The 27,862-nt window shown below is 40.2% G+C and overlaps 2 protein-coding genes across 3 annotated transcripts; both read left to right on the top strand.

Annotated features, from left to right (window-relative positions):
- The first annotated feature begins 5,961 nt into the window (after nt 1-5,961).
- On the top strand, nt 5,962-12,488 carry GTF3C6 (general transcription factor IIIC subunit 6). The gene is made up of 7 exons (XM_069008390.1): nt 5,962-6,027; nt 6,992-7,072; nt 9,360-9,423; nt 9,979-10,023; nt 10,158-10,271; nt 11,847-11,989; nt 12,177-12,488. The coding sequence occupies exons 1-7, from the start codon at nt 5,962-5,964 to the stop codon at nt 12,180-12,182; spliced, it is 519 nt and encodes a 172-aa protein (XP_068864491.1). The 3' UTR covers nt 12,183-12,488.
- A 1,365-nt stretch (nt 12,489-13,853) lies between these two features.
- RPF2 (ribosome production factor 2 homolog) lies at nt 13,854-25,847 on the top strand. 2 transcript variants are annotated; one of them, XM_069010981.1, is made up of 10 exons: nt 13,854-13,871; nt 15,677-15,809; nt 16,603-16,640; nt 17,251-17,290; nt 19,113-19,194; nt 19,284-19,360; nt 19,679-19,778; nt 23,948-24,050; nt 25,002-25,146; nt 25,455-25,847. In XM_069010981.1, exons 2-10 carry the CDS (start codon nt 15,753-15,755, stop codon nt 25,632-25,634), a joined length of 822 nt encoding a protein of 273 aa, XP_068867082.1. In that variant the 5' UTR covers nt 13,854-13,871; nt 15,677-15,752; the 3' UTR covers nt 25,635-25,847. The 2 variants fall into 2 exon arrangements, with proteins under 2 accessions (XP_068867082.1, XP_068867081.1); XM_069010980.1 differs by lacking the exon at nt 13,854-13,871 and adding an exon at nt 14,448-14,546.
- The last annotated feature ends 2,015 nt before the right edge of the window (nt 25,848-27,862 follow it).

The raw sequence follows: 27,862 nt of genomic DNA, 5'->3' as shown, positions 1-27,862 counted from the left end.
TTCTGCAGGCCAGTGGGCATAACTACACAAGCACTAAACTACCAGGAATTCCAAATTGCTGCCAAGTTACACCTCAATAAAAACCTACTGAGTCAAGACTCTGATGTTTCTGATGCAGATTGATTAATAACTAATTTTTATTTCCTCTACTGCAAACCACTCTGGCAGTTCTTGAGGTATGTAAAAATTGCTTTTAACAGCACTTCACTAACAAGCAAAACAGTGTTCATGTAGATGGAAAACAAAACACAATTCAGTAAAAATATTTCACTTAAAAGTAAGCCATGGGAACATTGATCAAAATCAGGGAATAAATATGAAAGAAAAATAACCTTCTGATTTTACATAATTGTATGCAAAAAAAAATTCCAAGGGTCATTCATTTCAGTTTGTTTAAAATACATTTTAAACAAATACTCTCCTATGAGGAAAAACTGAGAGATTTGGAACTGTCCAGCCTGGAAAAGAGAAAGTTCCAGAGGTACCTTTGAGCAGCATTCCAATACCTGAAGCAACTCTCTCCAGCAAGAGAGCTGGAGAGAGACATTTTACAAGAGCATGAAGTGATAAGACAAGGGGGAATGGATTTAAATTGAAAGAGGGCAAGTTTAGATTAGATATTAGGAAGAAATTCTTTATTGTGAGGGCAGTTAGGCACTGGAACAGGCTGCCCAGAGAAGTTGTGGATGCATAATCCCTGGGAGCACTCAAGGCCAGGTTGGATGGAGCTCTGAGCAAGTCAGTCTACTGCAACTTGCAGTAGACTTGCCCATGGCAAGGGGGTTGGAACCCAGGGATCTTTACGGTCCCTTCCAACCCAAGACATTCTCTGATTCTATGAAATACAGACAGGCCAGCTGGGATTAAATAAGAGCTTGGCCCTGAAAAATAATTATTCCTGGTGAACTTTGAAGTCAAGGGCTTTCAGCTCCTTTCAACCCAACAGGAACAAGAATTTCCATCCTGGTATCTCAAATAACTGATGCCAAATTATCTGAGGTCCTGTAAAAGATCCCAAACTTTGACATCTCATAAATTAGCAAGTCAGCTCTGTAGCTAGACTTCCCATTCTGACCCAGCTGGATAACAACTAATTTAATTTACTCCCTATCTGTTACCACCTGCTTCAGAAGATTGTCACCCGCCAAGTTTTACTGGGAGGGATCCCTGTTTCAGAACTCCATGCAGGACACTGCAGCAGTTCTCAACTTTGCCACACCACTCCCCTCCTGATCTATCACTTAAATACATGAATATGCATTCCTTCCCCATGTGGATACAGCACCAAGTTTCTTCAGGGTGTTCCCAAGGAAGGAGTATTTGAAGCTCTGAGCTTGCTGCGTGCAGGAGGCAGCATCCATTACTTTTAACAGCTAAGCTCTTTTTTCCTAAGGAAGACAAGACAAAATGAGTCTCTTCAAGGACTTTTGCAGGAGCCCCGTAGAATAAGGCCCTGGAGGGAAGAGGGAGCCCAATAAACCTGGTTAATATTCAAGGAGCACCTCCTCCAAGCTCAAGAGTTGTCCACCCCAATGAGCAGGAAGTCAGACAAAAATGCCAGGAGACCTCTGGGGGTAATGCCAGGAGACCTCTGTGGGTGAACAATGAGCACCTCCAAACTCAAACACAAAAAGGAAGCATAGAGAAGGTGGAATGAAGAGCAGGTAACCTATGAGGGATACAGAGACATTGTTCAGGTATGCAGGGATGAGGTCCCGAAAGCTAAAGCCCAGCTGGAACTGAAGCCTTTGAGGGATGTCAAAGAGAACAAGAAGTGCTTCTGTAGGGGACAAATGAAATACTGGGAAAAATGTGAGCCCACTGCTCCCCCTTCCCTTCCTACTGAACCACCTCACTCCATTATTTTAGACTAGACACAGTAAACAGAACCAGCTCTGTACCCCTTACTCTACCTACCCTTCACTGCTTTGTCTAATAGATTTCCTAGGATTTCCTTACATAATGCCTAAGGAATTCTAGAAAAGACAAAGGCACATATGCAAAGGAAACAAGCACGTGGGATTTTCGTGGGGGTTGGGTTGTTTTTTCTTTTTTTTGGTCAATACCTGTGAGCTGGTTTGGCTTGCAAATTCCTAACTGAAGAGGCTCAGCAATGTAGCTGCAGAGAAATGGAAATCATCTTCTGTAGTACTATCAGCAAATTAACTTTGTCTTTGGGGCCAATTTACCTTTCGTAACTCCAGCTGCAGCCAGAAACACACACTAGTCTCTTAAAAGCTTTCTCCTGCATCTCTCTGCACCTTATGAAGCTGTGTTATGGCATTTAGATGTTTCACATGGTAGCATTTTACTGAGTCTCTTCTGATATCCACAGGCAATCACCTTTTGTCATATCACTGCTTTTAGTTATATTTCCAACTGAAAATAAGCCTAGGAACTACAATGCCCTTCTCCTGAGGCTGTCAATTCAGCAAATAGCACAGACACAAAGATTAAATATAAGTTGTGTGTGTTTATATGCACACATATGACCTATTATCATTTTTAAATGCTAAATTCTGTAGTTTCTCACTGTATAATACAAAAGGCTTTCAACCAGAGACACTCAGAATCTAAACAGACAGAAAAAAAACACAAGAGCTCAAACAAAGACTCCTATCTTACTCTGTGCTTTTACAAAACATTTAACCTTTTACTTAGATAGACTAGTGCCAGGGCCTCACAAAGAAAGTAATGTGTTCAGGAGGGAATGGAGAAAGGGCACTTCCCTTCTGCAAAATGACTGAGAAGGAATTCCAAACATGAAATAAAAATCAAAATAAAATGGAAAAATGAGACAAAGTAGTAAGCCAGAATTTATTCATTATGTGTTTCAGTGAACTTTCTCTAATTTCCTGTAATGTACCTTAACTGCAACAATGTTTATTTGCTAAACAGATAGTCCAAGCCTCTAATCTATGAACTTCCACAATTAATATTTGCAAACTACATGGTCCAAAATAAAATACATATTAACATGCTTAAATTGCAGATGAACCCACAGAAACCAGTGCATCCATACTCCGTACGTAGATCTCAAACACAATCATTTATTTTAAATTGACCATTCAATTCTCACTGACTCAGAATTACCTAAGTGCCACCGAGGTACTGGCCTCTGGCAGCACGCACACATAAATCTGTTCAAGCACTGACAGGACTGTTAGCTGATGCCTCAGAAACCCAAAACATGGATCCTCAAGATGTGTATTTCCATATTTATCTCATCAAGCAGTTCAATCTCGCTGGCAGACTCTGAGGACCGTGTCTTTTAAGAGATAAGTTGTTGAAATACTCCTGCCAGGATAGGAAAGACCAAGGTAAACCACCAATACCCATGGCAAATTTAGCCTGACAATGCAGTAATCTCTTCTAAAATACCTTTGGCACTAATGCACCAAAAATTTCCTGGCATCCAACTGCATGCCCTGAATCACAAAAACTGGGAGACTGAGATACCACATGCCACTTAGGCTGATATAAATGCAAATAAATGTACTTGCTCCTTCACAGCAGTTCATGCCAGCCTATGATTTACACAGGCTGATCTGGCACACATTTACATTCCTGTAAGGGCTTTCTGTAGTTTTTAACTATATCACTTCACCTCTTCCCAGCTGTAAAAAGAGAATGATTGTATTAATGTAACATTGCAGAAGCACTGCCTGTTATGACAATTAATTCATATATATATATATATATTCCAAATAGAGAGTTGATTCTGCTTTATTGAGGTAGAACTTTTTTTTTTAACAACAAAAATTTTATCTAAAGTGAGGCAGACCTGGTGCAAAAACTGCTGAGTATAATGATTAATAAAGAGAAACCAGTAGTTAAGAATTATTAACAGATTTGGTTTACTACACATGTACTCATACAGCATGAGATCAGCTAGCTAAAGTTACCAATATTTACATCCTTAAAAGTTAGAAGCTCATTAAAAACCTCTGTCAGAAATGCTCAACAAGCTATTCATAATGTTATTTGTCTATCTTGTTCCAGTGGCAGATATCAAATACCCAAAAATTTATTTTTGTCATCTTCTAAAACTCCTAAATACAGACAATGATATAAAATGTTATTTTAAAATATCTGATAATTAACACTTGTAGTATACCAAACATCTGTTCCACAGCTTTTATTACCTGCAGTCAAAATTCAAGCCTTTGCAATTTGCCTGGTGAAAAGGTAACACGATCCAGCATCTTTTTCTGTATTTAGAACAATTCCAGATTTATAGGCTGTTTTTACCACAGCAGTATGCAATATTCTAAAACAAGCTCTAAGAAAAAATAATTAAAACTATGAAGCTTAACAGAAAATGAGGCAAAGCCTAAAGCCAAAGAAAAACCCTGCTAAACTTATTTGATATTATTAAGATCTGTGATTTTTCTAGGAAAAGGAGAAGTGCATTAGATTACACCTATGCTGACATAGTTAAACACTTGGTATGGTGCAATGCTGACATTTATGTTTATCTTACGGAAGTTAAGGAGAGGCTGGAAGAAAATTTTCAGTGATTTCCCTTGCAATCAGTTTTTATTTAACATTTTAATTAATGATTTTAACACAATGAGTAGGGAGACACCTTTGATACAAAATAAGAAATACAGCATACTGAAAGAAAATGGGAAATTTACAAAATCAGTATAAGACTTAGAATTATGGAGTGCAGCATTGTAGCAAAATGTGGAATATGTAAAATTTTCTTAAGAAAGGATGTTCTTTAATGTTTGACCTTTGCATACTTTCAAACCTAATCAACAAGAAGGGAGATTTAATCTGTGAAACAGAGAGCAGCCAACAAGCTCTAAGTGATGTCCAGGTGTTACAAAGACAAATTACTTGTTGGTAGAAATGCCTTGTTAAGCTTTAGGGCCTGACAGGTTTCAGCCATCTCACACCTAGAGGGAGGTTAACAAAGTTGGGAAGAAGGATGTACCATTGACAGCAGACACAAAGAATGCAGAATTTATGGGCCACAAGGACATTTGACAGAACCCCCAAGATGAGGAACAAACTAATGAACCCTACCCAGCAACTGTGCTGAATCAGCTCTGCCCGGGTAAAAGGTAATTCTGCAGGGGGAGATCCCAACCACCGACTCATCGACCCAAAAACCCATCAGCCCAAAAGAAGAGAAACACCATGGGACTGATTAGCATGAGAAGCGAGAGAATCATTAACCAAGAGAAGATAGAACACTAATTAATATGAGAACTATAAAACTTTAGCCAATGAATATTAATTCCTGTTTGCTGAAATGTATAAATAGTAAAAGGTTTTGATAGTTGTTGTGTTTGATTTGTGGAATTCCACTGGGCACCCAGGCTTGCAGAACTCTGAAATAAAATAATCAATGCCTCTCTCAAGTGTGTAACTATTGGCTTATATTGTAATTATTGTTGCAAACTGAGAAACAAATCTGATTTTTGTGGAAAACAACATCCTGCACTTATAGATTAAGACATTATCTCAGAAACCCTGGTCAGAGGGATGTACTTGATGGGTGGTGTTTGAACCTGTCAAGATAACTAGAAAGCATCATGCAAAGGACACGAGGAGTAGAAACTAACTGTATATTTTCTTATTTAATAAGAGCTTTCTAAACGAATGGTCTGTACCAGAAGGAGGTCATTATTTGTGTTAATAATAAGATGTGTCCGGTAGCCCTTTTCTTTAAAAATAAGGCGGGGGGGAAGACGATATTTTAGGGATCCCCATTCTCGGGTACCACATCTGAGATTCAAGAAAAACTTGAAGAGCTTTCGGGAGTGCCAAAAAGCAGCTAATATTTTTGTTTTTCAGCACCGAGCGGAGGCCAGGGCCGCTCGGTACCACCGCGCGGCTCTGAGGGAGGAGCGGGGCTGCGGCGGCGGGGCGGGGCCGCTCCGCTCTAAGATGGCGGCGCGGGCCCCACGTGGTGCGCGCTGAGGCGGGCGCGGGGCGGGCGCTGGCGACATGGCGGCGGCGGCGGCGGGCAGCGAGGGCGGGAGGAGCGATGGAGCGGAGGAGGACGAGGTGGAGGTTAGTGGATGCCGACACCGGATCGCTCCCCAGCCCTCGGGGAAGGGTCCGGCCCCCCGCGGGGCGTGGCCCGGCCCCGCTCCTCCCGGCCGGCGGGGCAGGCTGGGAGAGTGGCCGGGCACGGACCGAGCGCATTTCCCCGGGGCTGGCGGGTTTCTCGGGCCCCACAGGGGTCCCGTCCTCAGGGCTGTGTGGTTCTGGCAGTTCTGCTTCGGGCTTCCCGGAAAACGGCGTGGTCAGGAAGCGATCTTCCACGTTCTGTTGCTTCCCGTCGCCATAAAATCACAGAATCAGAGAAAGGCTTGGGTTGGAAGGGCCTTTAAAAATCATCTGGTTCCAACCCCCTGCCATGGGCAGGGATACCTTTCACTAGACCAGGTTGCTTAAAGCCCCATCCAACCTGGTCTTGAACGCTTCCAGGCATGGGGCATCCACAGCTTCTCTGGGAAACGTGTTCCAGTGCCACAACCCCCCTCAGTAAAAAAATTCATTTTCATTAATGAAAATTTCAGTATCTTATTTAAACCCGCTCTCGATTTAAATCTGTTGCCCCTTGTCCTGTCACTACATGCCCTTGTAAAAAGTCCCTCTCCAGTTCTCTTATAGACCCCCTTAGGTACTGGAAGGTGCTCTAGGGTCTCCCCAGAGCCATATTGGTGCTCATTTTCAAGGGTGAAAAAAGTGTTCCCCCATTCCTAGCTAGGAAGAAAAGGCCAGGAAATTCAGGTGTGAAACAGATGTTGTATGGAATAGTGGGTCACTACATTTCCCTGTGTATTACAAGAGTTCTGTCTCTTGACAAAATGGAGCATAACTCCAATTTGGGGTCTGTTTATCCTTAAAGTCTGGGTCTTTGTATGCTGTTCTTATTGGTGTAGATCGCTTTCGGGGGGGGGGGTGGATTTTTTCTTTCCTGAGTTCTGTTATACCTGTTCTAGCTGTACATTATCAACTTTTCTTGTAGGAGCAACTGGTCATGGTTGAGCTATCAGGAATTATTGATTCAGACTTCTTAGAAAAATGTGAAAACAAATGCAAGATTTTGGTGAGTGATTACAGCACAATAGGAAAGGGGTAAGTTATTATGGATGTGAACAAGGGACTGAGGCTGCTTCTAAATTTCTTGATGTTGATAACATTTAGATCAAATCTTTGATAGAGAATTATGTGTGCTGTATTTGGCTGCATGTTGTGGGTTCTCTTTCAGAAACAGCACAAAGTCTTTGAATATATTATTGTGTAAATATAAGGAAACATTTTCAGAAGTATATATAAGCTTGGACCAGTAACTGCTCTGATTTCACATTCTAAGTTAATTTTTTTTTACTTATGTATTTTGCACATTAAAAAAAATTTAATCACACTTCATCAAATAACTGGAATACAGGTGACAGGTAAAGCAAAATATTTAAGATTTTCACTGTATTTACAATGGGGTTTTTTGCAGATGTGTCCTGGCAAGTTCAAGTCTTGTAAAGGATAACTGGGTATTAAGCATCTGGTAAATAGTTTTGGATGTTGTTTGCTTCACTGTGAGGTTATTGTAGGAATCTGTTTTCCCTGTCCTATTCCTTTTGAGTTTTTTAATAACTTTATAGGACAGATTTTATTTGCCCTTCAAAACTTGTGTGGACTATGAGAGCTGTATAGATAGTACAAGTACTACTGATTTGTAAACACTTTCTGAAAGCAGACCTTTATTACAGACTGAAAAGATGGAAGAGAACATCTGAGTTTGCCACTGATCAGAATGTATGTGAGTGGTAAAGTCAGCTCTGAATGTCTCAAAAGTAGAAATACAATCAAGAGTCATAAAATATTCATCTCCGGATGGATATGCTTTTATAAGCAGGTTTCCTTCCTTGATCTCTTGTTAGGTGTATGATTCACTACTGGTGGCTGAATGGCTACAGGTACTTCAATACTGCTGGTGGGATTCTTTTTAATGTTGTGCTTTGAGATTCCCTTGTAACGTTACTAGTAAAAGGTTATAAAGTATCCATACTGTGTCCTACTTGTATCCAAGTCTACTTGCAGGCACTCCACTGAGTAAGCAGTCCTTGAGACTTTTTGTAAGGGACAACTGTTGTTAAATCCTTCATTAAAGGTGCTGCTGTATGTTACTCTGTTTAGCAAGTTTTCTGTGATGCTGGTCACATAAGGGGAAGACAGTCTCCAATTCTGCATAGTCCATAAAGGAATGCAAATCAGCCAAAGAAATAAAATGTTGAATATAAAACCCCCATAATGCTATTGCTTAGTACTGATGTGTTATTATTTTTATTTATTTCCTGTAAAAAAAACAAAATCAAAACAAAACCAAAAAACCCCACAACCTCCCCCCACAATGTTCTTTATATTAGCCTAATGTTATTGATGTTCTCAATTTATGTAGAAGAGAATCCCAGAACTTAAATCTTGTTGATCTTGTACTTTTGAAACACAGAAATATCTAAGAGGAAAATTGCACAAATTCATATTAACCTGTGTAATAGTCTGTATTTTATGCAATTTACCACATAATGCCTTATCTTCAAAACTTTTAGCATATGCTTGTCTTCATGTCCTGAATAATTCTGATGTTCACAAGGTACTATCCAAAGTCATTTTGCCTTAATTAGTGTATTCTGTTCAGACACTGATTTTTATCAAAATACACTACATAGGTATATCTTACATAAGAAAAATGGGACCCTGGCCTGTGTATTTGGAAAACCTGTGCAGTAGAGGAAGGGAATGAGCTGACGGAAATGCTTTCCTACTGTTCCACTCCTTGTTTAAAAAAATAAAATAGCAACAATTTCCAACTCCTTCACTATATAGATACACAGTAATCACAGAAGCTTCTGTGACCCTGCAGTGGCACTCCTGGTGCTGATGTAATGCCTTAGGCTGGACTTTCTCACCCTGTGTGTTTTCCAAAGGGTTTTGAAAGTTATTCTGCTTTCCAGAACTTGCATTAATTGAAGCTTAGAAAATAACATCATCTTCATGCAAACACTTATATTTTTATTAATTTGAAATGGAGGTTACATTAATTTTCTCGAGGAAATAACAACACTTTAACTTAGACCATTGGCTGCAGTTTGATCTAAATTTATTTTGATATACTAGAGCATTTTCTATACAGTTTTATACTAGTTTTTACTGTGATTACTAGAAGAGTATTATCTGGTTTATTTTTGTACTTAATATGCTTAAAGGAACAGGTATGATGAGGAACTGATGTAATCTGGATTCTGATATTTCTGTCTTTTCTGGTCTTACAGTGAGAAATTCACCTGGGCTAATACAGACCTGACATCTGTGCAATTTTGTCCTTCTTTTTATAGGGAATAGAGACAGAGAGGCCCATTTTACAAGTGGACAGATATGTATTTGCAGGAGAATATGAAGGTAGGAAAAACTGTGTGAATACAATCTCTCCCTTTTCAAGTAACCAAAAGAACTTTCTTAACATCAGGTAGTTTTACTGCAATTGGTCCTGTGAGATGCTGAAATTGTGGGTAGTTGAATAACACCATGTAGAGCAGCAGCAGTCTGAGTTCACTGCTAAATTAACCATGCATCCATGGTACTTCCAGGAAAGTCTGCCTGGAAGCTGACTGTGGGGTGCAACAGCTAGTATTACTGCAGACAAAAATGTGGGATATAAAATGCCATAAAGTGCTTGTTGTCCCCTGTGCAAGCAGGACTGACATGTTGTGCAATCTGTAGTTCTCTCATTTGCCCTGTGGTGACAACACTAATCTGGAAGGAAAAGGTCTGGGGTCCTCCCTTGTAGTGACTTCCAATGACTGTGATACTCCTGTCTGTTCCTGAGTTCCTTCACAGTGCTGGGCCTCTGTGAGGGGCTGGAAGTTAGAACATTCCCACAGCTGGGCCAGTGGGCACAGTACCTGCAGCTGATATAAATTAGTCTCTAAAACTTTCTCACTTTGTTTTTCATAGATACCTTGGGAACCTGTGTGGTTTTTGAAGAAAACACAGAGCAAGGTAATTGTTATGATTTGATGTTCTGTTCGTTTCAGTAGCTGGGGAGGTTAAAAATATTTCTTTTATTTCAGTTGCTAGTGGAATTCCCTATAACAATTGGGGTTTGGGCACTGTTTTTTCTCCTCTTTTCTTAGTAGATGCAGAAGGCAACCAAAAAGTGCAACTGAAATACAAGTGCCACACAGTGAAGAAGTTGAACATGACACGGACCCTTCTGACAGAAAAGAAGGAAGGAGAAGAGAACGTTGGTGAGTGCTTCTGCTCTTATGCATGTGGACATGGGTGGATTATGCTTGGGACTGTCAGCCTTTACTGAGTGTTTGATTCAAGAGCATGCAGGAAGTTCAAGGAACTTTCTTCTTTAGGCACCAAATATGTATATTTAAATTTTAAAAATTAAATATATTTCTGACCAATGCTGCCTTCAGAAATATCTAGTAGGAGATTCCTACAAAGAAGTGTAAGAGCAAGGCAAACATGCTGGTGCTCCCTGGTATGTTCTTCTGTCATCTAGAAGTTTTGAAAGCAGAAGCGGCATTTAGTAGTTCTTTGTTGATTTTGTTTTTTCCTACTTCCATCATTTTTTCTAATGACTTTCTGAGTCTCTGTAATTATTGGAAAGCTATAATATCCTTAGTAAGAAGTTCCATGTCTGTATTAGAACTGAACTGTACTTACTGAATTTACACTTAGATGGAAATGAATTTAAATTACTTGCAAAGACATACCCAGAAGACCACTCATATTGATTTTAATTCTGTAGGCAGAACTCAGGGCTCAGATGTTTGCTTTATCCATTTTTTTGTACAAAAGTCAGTACTTTTACATAACACTGAGTATCCTACTATATATAGCAGTATTCATTAGAACTATTCTACTGCTTTTTGCTGGTTTTTTTCACTCAAGTCAGTGTTACTGCTTCATATTTTAAGAATGTATAGCCAATTTACCTTAAATATGAGTAGTCAGCTGGACACTGGCCATAGGAGGTATAAAATGAAATGTCGTCTGGAATCTAACTAAACATCAGCATTCTTATCAATACCATGTACCACTTCTCTCCATAGAAATAATTATGTAATATTAAATTGAAACTATTATTGTAATAGTATAGGTAATATTAAATTGATACTAGAGAGTATTTTGCTTAATATCAAGGCCTTTTTTATTCTGGAGAAGCAATACTGATGATAATTACTGAAAACCACTTTGTTTCTATGAGGTGACAGAAATTTAACCTGTGCATACAAAGTAACTACAACACCTTGTGAATTGGCAACATGTACTGAGCAAAAATCAAAATGGGAGTGGAATCCCCTTTCTGTCTGGGGTTGGTTTCAATCTGTTGTTCCAACTTGTGTTGGAACAACAGATTGAAACTTGTTGTTACACTTGTGTTAGAGAGTGCAAGAACTTGTGTCCTCTCTCTGTTGTCATTACCTATTGCCAGAAGATCTAATATTTAGGTGAACAAACATTCTATTCTCTTCATTGCATTCGTGAAATATTTTCTCTGCATTTTGATTTATGTTTAAGTTATTTTAAGAGTCTAAGGGTGACATCAGACACCTAAATACAACAGGAACTGCCATACTGGATCAGAGCAAAGCTCTTTTTAGTCCTGCATTGTATTTCTGACTATGAAAAGTAGTAAATGAGTATGTGAAAAGTAATAGGAGAGGGACAAACACATTTTTCTATCGTAAGTGGTTCTTTTACTTAGATCTTGGTCAGGCTCAGCCTTAATAGCAGTGAATTTAAACTAAGAAAAAACTGCTGTTAACTCCTTTTGTCACTAATAGAATTTTCCTCCTTTGCATCAGGTGGAGTAGAGTGGTTACAGATCAAGGACAGAGATTTTTCCTACAGCAGGCCTAATATGATTTGCAGTTTTCTGCATGAAAAGGATGATTCTGAGGAGTCAGGTCAGGCCCAAGATAAATTGGCTGAAGAGTCAGAGGGAGAGGTGAGTGGCAAAGAAAATTCTGACATGAAATGTGACCTGGAGAAGCAGGACACCTTGGAAATAGATGCCTCTATTCCTCTGCCTGACAGCTCTGCTTCTGGGGCAGAGGAATCTCCTTCTGAAAGTGCTGCCTTAGAGGATGTACCTCCATGATATTAACTCTGACCTTTTAATGATTTCTTCACAGAATTAATGGGCCAACTTTTATAGGCCATTACATGATTTCCACTTTATCTGAAAAATGAATAGTGGAAAAACAGACATTGTGTTCTTGTGCATTGCTTTTGTGTTTGAATTATAGTGGAAAGGACTTAAGTGTTTTTTAAAATTACTGACTGGAAATGTATGTATCCCTACCTCAAAACTGAACAAGTGGAAATGGTTACATTATTAAAAGAAACTCCTACATTAGAAAAATATTGATGTATTGTACAGTCTGGAACATTTTGTAAAAAGAAAGAAACATCATTGTTTAAAATAAAGTCCTGAACTTTTCAAGTATAGCTTCACTTGTGTGTTGTATTGAGCTGCATACTATGTCTGCTCTGGTACTGCAGTTATTGAAACAAAATAAATCAAGTAAGTGTGGTTTTTATTGACTGAATAGTCATCAGATTGTTTCGTTTAGATTCTCTCTAGTGTCCTTTTTCTCCTTGATGGAGTTTAGAAATCTTTCATGGGGGAAGGGACTTTAGGAGGTCTCTCATCTAGCTTTCCCTATAAAATAGGGTCAACACTGAATTCAGGGCAAGTTGCTCAGGGCTTTGTCCACTCAAGTCTTGAAAACCCCTGCAAACTTGCCAGCAAGTGAAATCTCAGTCTTGAAGAGGCATCTGTCACTCTCCTTCCCCCATTTTCTGTATAATATAATGTGTGTTATACAAAAGGAAGTGTGATCAACCCCTTTTTCTTTTTCCTCACAGTAACTTTTTGGCTCTAATCTTCCTCTCTGGCATTTTTCTGAAGGGTTATTTACTTAAGATCCTGTACCCATGCATCAGTGGTTCCCAGATTGGTCCATGTGACCGCATAGTGGTGCCTAGCTAGTCTGTGGGTTGATTTCTGCTACATCATTTATACTGCCATACACTCTTCTATATCACAGTTGAGTGTGTGGTGCACTTGGGATAACATTTTTAAAAGAATAACAATTTTTAAACATTAAACATTTTCTTCCAGACCCTTCTTCTTTCCTACCTTTCTCTGCCTCCCTCAAAACAGTGTAACTGCAACAATGCTGTGAGGATGGGAACACCTAATTAATCCCAGCATAATTATGTAATACTTTAATTAGTAATGATCAGAGGAGAAGCTCACCCCCAGCATTGTTCACAGCACAGGATCAGTCAAGAGAAGTCATTAAAACTGCAATAGTTTCAAACCATCAGTCCCATTATTCTCCTTTTTTTCTGTGTAGAAGCAACTTGAATCCTAGGGGAAAGGGAGGCAGGGAGAGGAAGAAGAGGGAACACGTCCTGTGTGCCTCCAGCCTGGGTGGGGATCTTTTACATGGTAGTGTTGCATTTGAGGTTTCAGGGATACTGCTCAGCCATCCCCCTGGATTTAACTGCAACCATGGAAGTTTAAAAACATCATCAGTCACACTTGATTTGTGTGGTGCTGATAGATAGAGGACAATTGTAAGTGGAATAACGATCCTGGGAATACGCATGCTCTTGTGTGCCGGAGGGAGTGTTTGCGGTGCACTTATGGCAGCTGAGCCTCCTGCAGAGAGGGCTGGGGGGCGGGAGGTCGAGCGCTCTTGCTACGGCTGCTTCAGCCACTGAGAACAGAGAGGTGCTCCAAGAGTTTGCTCTCCGTTAGAATGCAAACACAGCAACTCCCTGGTGTTTCCTTAACTGTTTGCTTAGTCTGTCACCACGTATGTGAGTTTTTTTCCTTATGTACAAGAGTATTCCAGTGGAATTGGTTTCTGGCCTTCTCAGCCTTTTCTTTCAGTGCTACACTGAAGCTGTTTCTTTGTTCTAGTTTATCTGGTAATCAGTATTATTTTTTGAAAACGTTTTATGTGTATCATAAACTATGAGTGCATTCATAATAATGTTGGGGGTTTTTAATATTTTAAATGTTATTTCTAATGGTTGAGCTTTTGTTTCTATTATTATTATCCTAACTTTTGCAACCATACAACCTCTGTGTGAAGAACCTTTTTCTAATGTCCAACCTAACCCTCCCCTGACAACAACTTCAGGGCATTCCCTCGCGTCCTGTCACTGGTCACCACAGAGAAGAGATCCGTGTCTGCCCCTCCTCCTCACGAGGATATTGCAGACTGCAGTGAGGTCTCCCCTCAGTCTCCTCTGCTCCATCCTGAACAGACCAAGTGCCCTCAGCCGCTCCCCGTAGGGATTCCCGTCCAGACCCTTCGCCACGTGGGACGAGTGTGCGGAGCCGGCAGAGCGCTGGCTCCCCGCGGCCGCGCCCCGCGCATGCGCCGTGCCCCGCCCTGCTCTCCCGGCGGATGTGACGCCGCACGGCGGCTCCCGCACATCCTCCCGCACGTGAGGGCAGCGATGGATGCGCTGGACCGGGTCGTGTGAGTGAACCGGGGGGACCCCCGCACTGGGAAACGGGAGCGGGCGGCGGCCCGCGCGGGGCTGCGGTGGGGGGAGCCAGCAGAGAGAAAGGCCCTATGGAAAACGCGCTGGACAGAGGAAACCGAGCGCTGCCGTCTTTTTAGTGGTGGCCAAACAGCCCTTACTCAACTGGTAGCTTAAAAGAACCGCGGTGACAAGCTGGTGTTGAATTTGTTTGTTTCCGTACACCTGAGAGAATTCTTTTCATCTCTGAAGTTTCAGTGATGCCCAGCGACAGCATGGGGAGCAATTGCCATGAACTAAAACACAAGAAGTCCCACCTCAACCTGAGGAAGAACTTCTTTACCTGGAGGGTGGCAGGGCACTGGTACAGGCTGCCCAGGGAGACCGTGGAGTCTCCCTCACTGGAGACAATCTAAACTCACCTGCACACGTTCCTGTGTCACCTGCTCCAGGTGACCCTGCCTTGGCAGGGGGATTGGGCTCAATGATCTCCAGAGGTCTCTTCCAACCGCGACAATTCTGTTGGGGGGGAACGGGTGTGGTTGGTTGTTTTAAAGAAGAAATTAAAATTAATGTTTATTCAGAAGGTAATCTAGTGGAGAAGTGTAATTCTTAAGCCATGTAGCCACCGATGTGTATAAGGTGTGTGCCCCAGCGAAGGCTGGGGTATTTCACCTGGATAGTGCCCAGTGCTGCTTGCTGGTTCCTGACAACAGATGTGCCATACTTGTGCTTTATTTTGGGTGCCATTGGTGGTCTTTGAGTAACTTTGTTTTCTTCTCAAAAGCAAGTTTCTGGCTTGTGGAGGGAGCTGGTGTGAGGTGAAGCCTTCAGCCTGTCAGTAGGCTGGGAATTCTAGTGTAGCTTGAGCTCTAAATTAGCAGAAACTGAAAAGCACAAGACTGTAAAATCACCTTTGCTAATTTGGGGGGACAGAGAGGAAGAGGAGTGGCAGTAAAACACATTCACCTGAGGCATTGGTTGTAATTCTGCAGGGTGGGATTAAGTCATTGAAATAAATTACTTGAACACAGTTTGTTCCAATTCCTGTTTGGTTTCACTGTTTCCTGCAGTGTCAGGTCTTGTTACGTATATTAAGTTTTTAACTATTAATTTATTGTTACAGAAAGCCTAAAACTAAGAGAGCAAAAAGATTTCTTGAGAAGAGAGAACCCAAGCTAAATGAAAATACAAAAAATGCTATGCTCATAAAAGGAGGAAATGCAAACTTAACAGTGACCGAAGTGCTTAAAGACATTGTAAGTTGTTGGACATAGCATGCAACCTTCCTCTCTCTTTCTTACAGTTTGCTGTCTCTGCTGCACTATCTGTATTTTCATACTCTCCCTGTACTCCAAATCTCAGACTGACCAGTATTCCAAAGGTGTCATTACCTACTTCTTAATGGAGATTATTTTCTTCCAGTTTCTTCTTTGCCAGAAGTTTTGAGCTTCCTCTCTTTATTTTTTCCACAATTGTCCAGTATGTAAGGTGAAGTGTTGCTAAGTCCATTTGAAAACAAGAGGATTAGGTACAAAACTGGGACTGTATCACACAGCTAAGTCATATCCCAGAATCCTGTTAACTGACTGTATTGATAGGGAGGCTTCAGCCTCTCCTAAAATGTTAAGCTACCAATCATGTCTCCTAACTCCATAGCTTAAAATATTATAGCTGTTCCTACATTCCTTTTTCTCTTTGCTTTGTTGTTTTCCTATTACTTTATGCCTCTTATAATCAAATTGTTGTTCTCTCCCTGTTTTTCCTTATGCCCCTTAGAAGCAGAGGGATTGCATTACATGGCTTTGATTTCAGCTATTTCTCAGTTATTTTGTTATTTCTTAGTTTCTACAAATAATTCCTTATGCAATTAATTTGGAAACAAGATTGTCACCTGCTGGAAGGGTATTACTGTGAGCCTTTTGAGGTACCTTCTTCTAGCCTGATCTGCACAGTTACTGTTTCATGTGATCCTGTAAACTATTGGGTTATAGAAACAACAGTGCTGTGCATGTTTTAGAGATGACATGTGTTAAACTTTGTGTTTTGCAGTATGCTGTGAAGAAGCCTTTTGCTGTACTGTATAAAAGGTAAGTGGTCTCACTTTGACATCTTTGACTCTCCTGACAGAGAGACAGCTTTTGGTAATTTCAGAGCACGAATAGAGATGCTGGCTAGCATGGGGGCTTGAACAATGACCAGGGTGCAGAAGATGACTGATTGATTATAATTTTCAATAGACTGGAAACAAGCTATGTGTGATCAGCATCAGTGCTGAGCCCTGTTCTGTGGCAGGTGGTACAGAGCAAGCTTCAGGTCTAAGTCTTGCTCAAAATGGGAACCCAGTGTCTGTATGAATGTAATGCAGAGACAGTTGTAATAGCTAAATTTAACATTGAATGAACAGGCAAAGGCAGTTGTTCATGGTGTGTCACCAGTACTGGTGTTCTGGAAGTCAGGCCCCAGGAGACAGGAAATATGGAGGAAAGTACTTAAAATGGCAATGGTGGCACTAAGGCATTCCTGGCAGTATTAATATGTTTAATATTAATATTAATATCAAACTGAGCCTCTACTGCTGGAGTTTCTGGTGGAATGCAGGACTTTTTATTATCAGAGAACTAATTAGAAGTGGCTATCTGGGCCTGGTTTTGGTTTTTTTTTTTTCTTTTAACTTGTTTTTTTTTCCCCTCCTCTCAGGAAAAATATTACCAGGCCTTTTGAGGACCAAACATCATTGGTAAGTATAAACAGTGTTTTCTCTTAAGACAGTTTTGAGCAGGCTAGCCTTGTGTGCCAAAAGGTGAACCATCAGGGAAGAAGAATAGCCTGTCTGATCAGAGCTTTGGCTGGAACTCAGGGATAAAAAGAGAGTATATTGCCCTTGGAAGCGCCAGGCTACTCAGGAGGACCACAAAGATATTGTGAGGGTATGCAGGGAGAAAATTAGAAGGGCCTGAGCCCAACTAGAATTTAATCTGGTTACTGCCATAAAAGACAATACAAAATGTTCTAACAATTACATCACCAACAAAATGAGGGCTAAGGAGAATCTCCATCCTTGACTGAATGCAGAGGGAAACACAGGGACAAAGGATGAGAAAAAGGCTGAGGTACTTAATGCCTTCTTTGCCTCAGTCTGCAATAGCAACACCAGTTGCTCTCTGGGTACCCAGACCCCTGAGCTGGAAAAGAGGGACAGGGAGCAGAATGAAGCCCCCATAATCCCGGAAGAAATGGTTGGTGACTGCTACACCACTTAGACACACGTGTCTATGGGGCTGCATGGGATCCATCAAGGGTGCTTAGGGACCGAGTGGAAAAGCTCACCAAGCCCCTTTCAGTCATTTAGCAGTCCTGGTTAACTGGCTAGAGGCATTTTTTAAAAGGGCAGTTTTGCAATGTATGTGTTGTTGCAGAATATGCAGGGCAGATTTGAGGCATTTGAGTTTTTTGCATCTTTTTAATAGAATACACAGCTATTGGAGAGTATACAGATATCAACACACAGTGATTAACAGCTGTGTGAGCACATGGTTCAAGGGGAGTCCCCTCTGGCCTGTTTTTGGCCTGTCTAGTGTCAGCATTTCTCAGGGATCTGGTGGCAGAACTTGGTGCTGAGCTGTGTGATTTGTACGTGCAATTAACCCAGCCTCTCCAGGTGTCTCTGACCTCCCAGAGGGGCAGAGCTGCAATGTCCTCTCTGAGCTGCTGCTGTTGCAGGGTGGGAGGTGAAGTATCCTTCTGTGCTTCACAGCTGCCTAGTTCATACTTGGTACAAGGTACATACTTGTGGGAAGCACTGGATAAGTTGTGTGTGTGTGTCTATCATTGAACCACTGTTGATACACAAGATGAGGAGCTGCCCTGGGAGGCAGAAGTGCATAAAAGGACTTTGGAGCTGGACATCTTTAGAAAGAACTGCTGTCATGTTGACTCAGGATACAATAGGTTCTCTAATCCTCCTGGAGAAAAGATCTCTGTGATAGTCACCACTGGCTTGGTTTTAAGTAGCATCTTAGTCTTAAATAATAAATTGACATGAAGTTTCTGTGTAGTAGGACTCCTGTGCCAAGTGCAGATGTTGTTAGACTTGCTGTTGAGGGAATTAACTGGTTGTTCAGAAGCTGTCAGGCAAAGCTAATATGCTGCATAAAGCTTATTTGGGAAACTACAATGAGGCATTACAACAGCAGCCAGCTTGCAAATACTTATTTGTCAGGCAAGGAGAAGTGGTTGGAAGTAACTTGTGTAAAAGTAAATAATGAGGAATTATAAAAAAGAGTGTTATAGATAAAATGGCAAGAAAAAATTGCCTGACTTGACTTTTAAGGTGCAATAGGAAATAAAAAAAGAAATTATTTGAGTCTTGAATCCAGCTGTCAGTTTTAGCGTAAGTGCTGAAAAACACTCATGACATGCTCAAAACTCTTCTGGTAAGTGCAGTTGCCCTTCTCATTAAGCAGCTCCTAAACTCATGTGTTTGTGCCATATACCTTTGCAGAATATTTTAAATCCTGTGAACTGAAACTAACAAGTTTTATTCTTTTCCTCAATTGCAGGAATTCTTTTCCAAGAAATCAGATTGTTCTCTGTTTCTCTTTGGCTCTCATAACAAGAAGCGACCTAACAACCTGATAATAGGTAATAAGTCTCACTTGGGTTTTTATTGGGATGATGGGGTGTTCAGTGAATATTTAAGTAGCTGGTTTTTCTTTTTTTTGCTCTCACAGGTCGCATGTTTGACTACCACGTGCTAGACATGATTGAGCTGGGCGTTGAGAAGTTTGTTTCCCTAAAAGATATCAAGGTAAGGAATTGCTAATTCAGTATTTCAGCGACGCCTACTGGTGGATTTTTTGTTGCAATTTTTTATGTGCCCTGAAGTGAATCAAGTTGTTCTAAAAAAGTGTTTCATGCAGTATATCAGGATGGTAATTTCTGTACTCCAGAATGTTAATTTTATGCTCTGCTTTTTAATTTAGTTTGGTTGGTCTATTCTGTCCCGATTGATCACAGGTCACAGAAGTTTTTCATTCAGTATTGAATGGCTGGCCACCTATCAAATCAAAAATATGTTCCCTAACACTATCTGAATTTTTGTTGTTTTAAAACTCTTATTCCACAGAACAGTAAATGTCCTGAAGGGACAAAACCTATGTTGATATTTGCTGGTGATGTGTTTGACGTGAATGAAGAATACAGAAGACTGAAGAGCCTTCTTATTGGTCAGTATTTTGATGATTTGGGCAGTAGGATTGCATAGATCTGTAGTAATATGATCTGTTGGGAAAAGCTAGTTTGTCAATAAATGTTTGCTTGTGTTCAGCACAGAAAGAAAACAAGAATGAGCACTTGTAGGTTTCATGTCACATTAAATTAAAGTTAAGTCATGAGGACTATTAAAGGGAGGAAAAAAAACTGTCCTAAAAGACTCTGAAGATGAAACTTCATGTTCACTAGAATTCATTACTTTGATTGTGGGAAAACTGTCATTTTCCAAAAAGTCTTGGCCTTATAATTGTAGTGGGTTATCACTTTTCTAACCAAATAATGTTTTGAAGTATCTAAATTCAAATCAGTGGACTAAGTTCAGAAAGTGGGATATTTTTGCTTACAGAAAAGTCAAATCAGTATGATTCAGCTTCTGTTTTTGTAATGAAAGCTTTTTCTGTTGGAAATTCCACCAGTTCTAACAAGTGTGCTGTTGCTTAGGATACTTGGAAAGAACAGGTGCAGTAAAAATCAGCTGTAGATAATAGTTGTGCCCTAACTTCAAGGCAGGCTTGGAGCTTAGGAAACAAACTGGCATGAAATTTTTTACTATCCTAAGGTTGGAGGCTCTGGAAGATAAAGCACATTGTAGCTTTTTCAGACACAGAAGTCTGAATACTGTGTCTCTTGACACTTAAAAATTGCATCTTGCTTGGTAGAATTAGATATAGAAAGTAGGGTGGTGTGTTTTTTCTTTTTAATAGTTGTCCTAAAAGTAGATTAGTTCCTCTTCTTTTTCTTTTTTTTTTTTCTTTTTTTTTTTTTTTTTTTTCCCTAAACTAGTGAAAAACTGAACCTGGCCCAGTAAGAACAGTCTTGTTCTTTCGGTTCCATTCTTGGTTTTCTAGGTTTCTAGGCAAATGGATAAATGACTGCTCTTCAGAAACAGACCCTAAAAATGAGAATTGTTTTCCTTAGTATTATTCCTTAAAGCAAGATGTTTCATCTGGAATGAGACTGAAAGGGAGCAGGAGAGGAGTAAATTTTCATCCTCTCAGTGCAGCTGACTGATTCTTGGGGATGGATGAAAGGGTGGTAACTGAGCTTATACATCTTTGAAGATGATTGAATACGAAGATAAGTGAGTTTTACTGCTGCATGTTTGTGTCACTGTCAGTGAGTATTTACCCTGCAGGAAGCAGATGCCTTTTCTGGGGTGTATCTTGTTCAGGCATGTGCACAGTGATGGGCATCCAGATGTGCTTCTGCACCCCATGGTCAAACAGCCGAAGTGGGAGACAGGTGTAGTAAGATAGTTACCAAATAACTGAATAGTCCTTCCTATTTCTCTTGATGTTTGTCTGTCCTTTCTCCTCTCCTATTTATTAGCCATTAATGACTTTGCAGTCAAATGTACTCCACACCCAATGTTCCTTCTTGAACATATGCCAAGTGCTCCAGGTCTTGATTGTTCTGCTGACTTCTGTGAAATACCTAGATGCAAAACAATAGACAAAGAAAAAGGTTAAGGAGAATAAAAGCTTGAAGGTATCACTAACCAATTAAAATACTTTGGGTATTAATCTGACCTGCTTCAAAACTGCACTTAACATAAGGAAGAAGTGATTTGTTCCATTTCTGCAAAAGGTGGTACCTTTAAGATGCTACTCTTGCTAAGAAAGATAGGAGAATGTCTTTATAACAACAGCTGCAAATATTTTGTTGCTGTACCAGTATTGTTGGTATCCCAGAGGGAATATTAGATAGCTGACAGCTTCTTGATGCCAAAGTAGTGTGATGCCAGTGATGCTGAGGAACAACCAAGCTTTCATTGTCTTGTGATATCAAAAGGGCTTATGCATGTTTGTACAATCATCTTACAGCAGTTTCTTTGTAAAACTAAGAGCAAAGGTGAATTATTGTCTTCATGGTAACCAAATGCTATAGTCTGGTTAAACTGTGAAGTGGAAGGATGCTGTTTAGGAGGAATAAATGACAGATGCATTTTCTTTGGAGACCTGAAAGACAAAGATATCCCATTTTTTCTCTTTTGGTTTTCATTGCTCTCTGATGTGGCAGTGTAGGAGTTCATTTATGATGTAAGTCTTGTAATGCAGTTAATGAAATGCTAATAACATTTAATGCCTGTATCTATAAAATGTTTCAATTCTTACAACACTGCCTGCTTGTTGTTAGTTTAGTTACTGAACATCTATTTTAGCCTAAAAATGGCCAGGCACTATAGGGCTTGCTTATACACTTTCTAAAACATTGGTTTGCAGGACATCTCTGCAATTTTAGATTGGCTGTCACCTTGGTCTTCAAACAGCCTTCCTCACACAGACTGCTTTTGAGTGTTTGAAAAGATTTGAGGGCTTTTTCTGGTCAGGAAAGGGGATGGCTGGGAAATGCCTGGGATACAGTTTGAACTGCACTCACCTAACCATAGCTGCATAGATTACAGTGTTACCAGCTTTTGGATACGAATTGATACAGAACGACTTACATTCCAAAATCAATTAGCAATTTAATCTGGAAATAGAAAGGTCCTGAAAAGCTCTCTGTAGGAAAGAGTAAATTAGACGTTCTGGAAACATGTTTGAGGACAAGGGGGAGAGAGAACTAGGGATGGAAAGAAAGGAGAAAGCAAGTCTCTAGTCCAACCAAAGCAAGAGTTGTAAATTAAGAGTACGTTAAAAAAATTTCAACTCTCTGGGTATGCTGAAGTGTAAGGTTTCTGCAGCTGTTCAGTGTTGCCAGGAAACAAATTCCTGACCACCTGCGTTTATTGGAAGAGATCATCCTGTGGGTAAAAAGATGTATGATGCCACAGGAAAATATGAAAGGGAAGTGTTGCCAATAAAACCACTATGAATGTAAGCTTGTGTACCTGCAGAGAGCTAATTGAAGGGAAAAATATGCCACAGGCAAACAAAATGTTATATTTGCAACTTTTCCGCTAACTGCAAGTTAGACTCGAAAGGAGAAGAGAGTGTTTAATCGACCAAGGAAGTTTCCTGGGCTGACTCCAGCTGGTATTTGCCAGCAAAACTGTGTTTTGGATGTTACTCCAGTGCTGATTCTCTTGCAAAAAGGTAGTGAAGGAAAAGACAAGTAGCCAAGGGATCTGAAAACACGACAGAGCGGGAAAGAGTGATGTGTTTTGCATCTGTTAGCAGTTCTCCTATATTTCAGCATTGCCCTGTCATGTTTATTAGCACACCTTGTTCTCTTGGTCAAGGTCACATTCTTTCTCCACCCTCTGTGTGTGTTGGACAGATTGCTGTGCTCATTGCAGGCTCTCTGATTGCACAGTATATTTTCATAGCCTGATATAAGGACCTTGCGAGAGGTGGCTCATTTTGTATTTAACCTGTATTTCAGTGTTCTCTTTGCAAACTGAGCAAGTATTTGAAGTATCTTATTTTCACAGATGTGTTGCTTATTAATAGAGAAAACATTAGACATAATGACAAATATTGCTTTACCTAGAGGACAGAGGTGCCTTGTTGTGAGGGAGATATGAAAGAAATGATATATCGAAACTTTTTCCCAGAGAGAGAAAATGTAGATAAGAGTAGAGAAGGTGCAGTTTTGATCTGCTGTGTACTGGTTTTGATCCCTCTTTCTAGTCTTCCAAATCTGGCTATGATTAAGATTTAAGTATCAGGTTTGAATTATGTCTTTAAACAGATACCTGAGCAAATGGCTTCTCTGTACTGATCTGTGTTTAGCTGAGCATTGACCGGCCTAAACACCAAATAAGATAATTTTTTTCCCCTGATTTTAGAGATGAATATTTAAAAGCATAGACAATGCAATTATTCCAATTAGCTTAATAATGTTAAGTTACTGCTCTGAAGGTGTATTTGCTCTTTTTCATGCACTTACAAATAGGAAGTATATATATATAGGTAGCTTGTATATTGCCACCAAATTATCTCTGGAAAGTCACTGTGTTCTTGTTTTCCACACACATTTGGATTCATCAGTGCGTGCTAACACATGCAATGTTAAATTTCTGTCCTGTGTTTTGGCCAGGCTGCAGTTTTAAGTAGTGGCTATTTTGTGAGATTCGTATATCAAAATGGACCCACATCACATCACCAGTTTGTTATAGGCATCTGTTGGTTTTATTTTCAGCCAAAAAACCTGGCATTTATTCATTGTAATACTCTCTCAGATTTCTTCAGAGGTCCCACTGTGCCCAATATTCGTCTGGCTGGTTTAGAGTATGTTCTGCATTTCACAGCTGTAGATGGGAAAATTTACATGAGAAGCTACAAGTGAGTATGTGTTTTATCTATTTGTTTGGGTTTTGGTACACTTGTCAACTTTAATCTGTAATTGTGAAATTGCATTGGCTTGAGCTGCATTTAGAACATGCAATGTGTAGAGGTGCTCCAGCATAATTTGTACAGCAGGAGAACACTTGAGCCCTAAGTCTGCTGCCTCCTTCCTTGTTGAGCTCCTCCTGGCTCAGAGGATTGCTCTTCCATATGGCTAGATTAGTAAGGTGGTGTGAATTAACTTAGTGAATTCTTGGGTACGGTCGTAGACTTCATGGACTAGTCTGTTCTCAGGCTGATTTTTAGGACTCTCCTCACTTAGGTGTTTGCCAGGGAATAGCAGGGGATAGGCTGCAGACAGAGACACACAAGGAAAACCAGGAAAAGGCAGGATAAGGCAATCTTTCTTGTTGCATTGGTGTTTACCCTTACAGTTCACTCCCTGCCTTAGGAGGCTGTGAACATTCATAGCACACATAGTGTTCCATGTGATTTTGATTTCTCTTAATACAAAATCATTTCAATCAGCCTCACTCAAAAACAAAAAACCAAAATGCTTTCTCAGATAGTGCTCTGGTTATTTTGCTGTAAATTAAAGTGAATATTTTTCATGCCTAATAATACCCAGAGTGCTATTTTGAATTTGAGAAGTGATATGGCTTTCAGGGTGCTGAGGCTGAGTTTTAAAAGTGATACTGATTATACTGGTCTCATTTAGAAAAAATAATAAATTACTTTTGCCAGGTCATATTTTGGATGTGTTCAAATTGTAATGGGACTGATTTGTTATAAATTGTTATTGATAGATGCCTTTCCCAGTAATAGAGTTAGTGGTAGCAGTTGATTTAATAGTATTTTGAGCTGCAGGATTAATCCTATCCTTAAGGAAGATGGATACATCTTTAGCACAGGGGACAATGTTGATTTTGGTTGGTTTTCTCCTCCTAGAGTGCTTCTGAAGAAATCTGGCTGTAAAATACCCAGAATTGAACTGGAAGAGATGGGACCTTCATTAGATCTGGTTATGAGGAGGACACATTTAGCTTCAGATGACCTTTATAAGCTGTCTTTGAAACAGCCAAAAGGCCTGAAGGTATGTAGCTTGGAAAGGGCATTGCTTTCAGATCTATCTGTGAAGAAGAGCAAAGACTGAAGTGTTACTTGTTGTATATTTGACCAGAGCTTACTTTCATCAAGGCCAACTGACATTCCTGGGCCCACAGCACTTCTGTGGTGGTCAGCTGGCATCCAGACTCTCCCCTGGAAGCACATAAAACACCCAGCACAAATCTTAGTCTCTAAACTCCAGCCAATGTATGAGGCCTTGCTTTTGGGTGCTTGATTCTCACCAGAGCTCCTGGGACTGTACTCAGAAATACTGACATTGTTCTTTCCTTGCAGCCTAAGAAGAAAAAGAATATCTCCCACGATGTGTTTGGTACAACTTATGGTCGAATCCACATGCAGAAGCAAGATCTTAGTAAACTGCAGACACGGAAAATGAAAGGCTTAAAAAAGAGGCCAGCAGAGAAGTCAGCTGAAGATGGTGGGCCTACTCCCAAAAAGTCAAAGTCAGCTTGATAGTCTGGGACAGCTTTGAAAACTCTTTGTACTTTCAAATTTAGAATATATGTTGTAATATAAATTGTCAGACATAAAAGATTGAGCTGCTGTTAGCTTTACTTTTGTAACCAAAATCTTTTTAATCATTTGTCATTTTAAAGGGAACATTGGGGTATTGAGCTTTAACATGGAACTTGGTTATTTAAAATAAAATACATGCTATAACCAATACTCCAAAGCTGAGTATTTGTTTCTTGGTATAAGCAATATAGGGGAGTCAAACAGGTGACTCATTTCCTGGACAGTTTCACAGAGTGGATTGGAAGAGACTTTAAAGATTGTCTGGTTCCAACCCCCTTGCCATGAGGAGGGACACCTTGTACTAGACCAGGCTGCTCAAGGCCCCATCCAACCTGAGCTTGAACACTTCCAGGGATGGGGCATCCCCAGCTTCTCTGGGCAACCCGTTCCAGTGCCTCACCACCCACACAGGGAAGAATTTCTTCCTAATATCCCCTATGCTTTGTGCTTTTAGCATAGAGGCATTTAAATTGCATCTCCAATGAAGTGGCTTGCTGGTGGGAGAGGCTGAAATTCCTCTGTGCTGCCCTTCAGGTGCTCTCCTGTTGACCTGCAATCCCTGTCCAGGCTTTGGGCATCTCTTGCTGTCATCAAACTGGTCAGAGTGGGATGGATTGAGGTTCCCTCCCCCCAGACACTTTAGTTTTATTGCTGTTATGTTTGAGCCCTTGATCAGTCAGTTCTTACAAATTCTGTGCAGGACCAGAGCAGTGAAGGCACATAATATGCACAACTTCTCTGTTCATTTATTGTTTATGTATTTCAGATTTTGCACAACTGCAACACTCAATAAACTTTAAACCATTTTCTCAGGTGTGACCTCAATACATGTGTGATGGCCAGGCTTTGCTTTTGCCTATTGCACCGGGCCCTTCTTTGCACTGGCAGGATTGGGAGTGCTTAAGGTGTTTTTACTGTGTTCATCACCATGGTAGCAAAGTACCTGATATTTACTTTAGGCATAAATGAAACCTTTACAGGTTGAATTTCAATCTTTGCTGCTTGATTTGTGCCTAGAATGGAAGTATGTGAAGCAACCGTGAAAGGTACATTTTTACAGATATTTTTTTTTCTTACCCTGATTTCCTCCCAAGTTTGTGCTCATGAGTTAGTGCAGATTCAGCTAAAGACTTGTTTAAAGGGGATGAGAATTTAAGAGTTTAGTGAGACTTAGGTGTGGTGTTCTGCTTTGGAACATATTGAAAAACCTGGCTTTTTAAATTCTGCTTGTCTCTTTGGAAGTTGTTACTCTGCCCTTTAAAAGCATAATTATTATAGAAGTATACACATGTTATCATGAACACAGCAAGCTTGCTCATCCTACTTATGTTTTTAATACTTGATCTTTTCTTGCTCGTTTTCTAATCAGCTGAAATGTCACATCAGAAATAGGTGGTTTGTTATTTTCAATTTTCTTCTGCATCCTGGATGGAAGCTGTTGGGCAGCTTCGCTTTCCTTACGGTTGGGCTGAGCTGTAACTGTGGCTGTGCAAATGCCACCTATGACATTCTTGCAGTACTCATTTGATAAAATCTGTGGTGTGAAAAAGAGAGGGCTTTAAAAGTTTGAGTTCATTTTGGGGGCACAAACATATTCATCACTGATGTATTTGCATGGCTCTCTCCAAACCCTTTTCTCCGATCTATAACCACATGCTTGAGAAATTGATGATTCCATAAATTTCCTTCAGATTTGTATTTCCTACTGTATCTTTCTGAAGTACAAATCACTAGGCTTTTGTCTGAAAGCTGGAGAAGAACCATACTAGCAGGCAATGCTGTCTTTTGCAAGCTTTAAGTCATAAAAGTAATAGTAAAATACTGTAAATTCATAAAAGACAGCGTGCCCATAGTTTAAAAGATTGTAATTTTCAAAATTTTCCTAATTTGGAAGCTAATTTTGGTGCTTAATTTGGGTTTTAAAACTTAACTTCTTAGCAGTACTGTAGACCATATAAAATCCTGTAGCCTCTTAATGTAAAAAGTGAAACTGTTGTTCAGTAGAGCTCTCAGAGAGAAGCTGTTGCATCCTGGTGTGGGTTTTTTTTAATGCTGATGCTGGTTTGCTCCTTGTATGAGGAGGAGTCTTGGACAGGTTGGGGCTACTACACCTTCCAACACCTGAGAGTGGTTACTTAAAGCTTCAGAGAGGTGAGAAGTCCTTG

The sequence above is a fragment of the Aphelocoma coerulescens genome, chromosome 3 (genome assembly GCF_041296385.1).
Source record: "Aphelocoma coerulescens isolate FSJ_1873_10779 chromosome 3, UR_Acoe_1.0, whole genome shotgun sequence".
NCBI classification, from domain to species: Eukaryota; Metazoa; Chordata; class Aves; order Passeriformes; family Corvidae; genus Aphelocoma; species Aphelocoma coerulescens.
Note: the sequence above shows the minus strand (reverse complement) of the source record. Positions and strands in the feature narration are given on the sequence as shown.

Coding starts and splice junctions, on each gene's coding strand:
- GTF3C6 (XM_069008390.1), top strand. CDS start 5,962: ATGGCGGCGGCGGCGGCGGGCAGCGAGGGCGGGAGGAGCGATGGAGCG. Junction 6,028..6,991: donor CGGAGGAGGACGAGGTGGAG/GTTAGTGGATGC, acceptor CTTTTCTTGTAG/GAGCAACTGGTCATGGTTGA. Junction 10,272..11,846: donor GGAAGGAGAAGAGAACGTTG/GTGAGTGCTTCT, acceptor CCTTTGCATCAG/GTGGAGTAGAGTGGTTACAG.
- RPF2 (XM_069010980.1), top strand. CDS start 14,524: ATGGATGCGCTGGACCGGGTCGT. Junction 19,361..19,678: donor TTTCCCTAAAAGATATCAAG/GTAAGGAATTGC, acceptor CTTATTCCACAG/AACAGTAAATGTCCTGAAGG. Junction 19,779..23,947: donor ACTGAAGAGCCTTCTTATTG/GTCAGTATTTTG, acceptor ATACTCTCTCAG/ATTTCTTCAGAGGTCCCACT.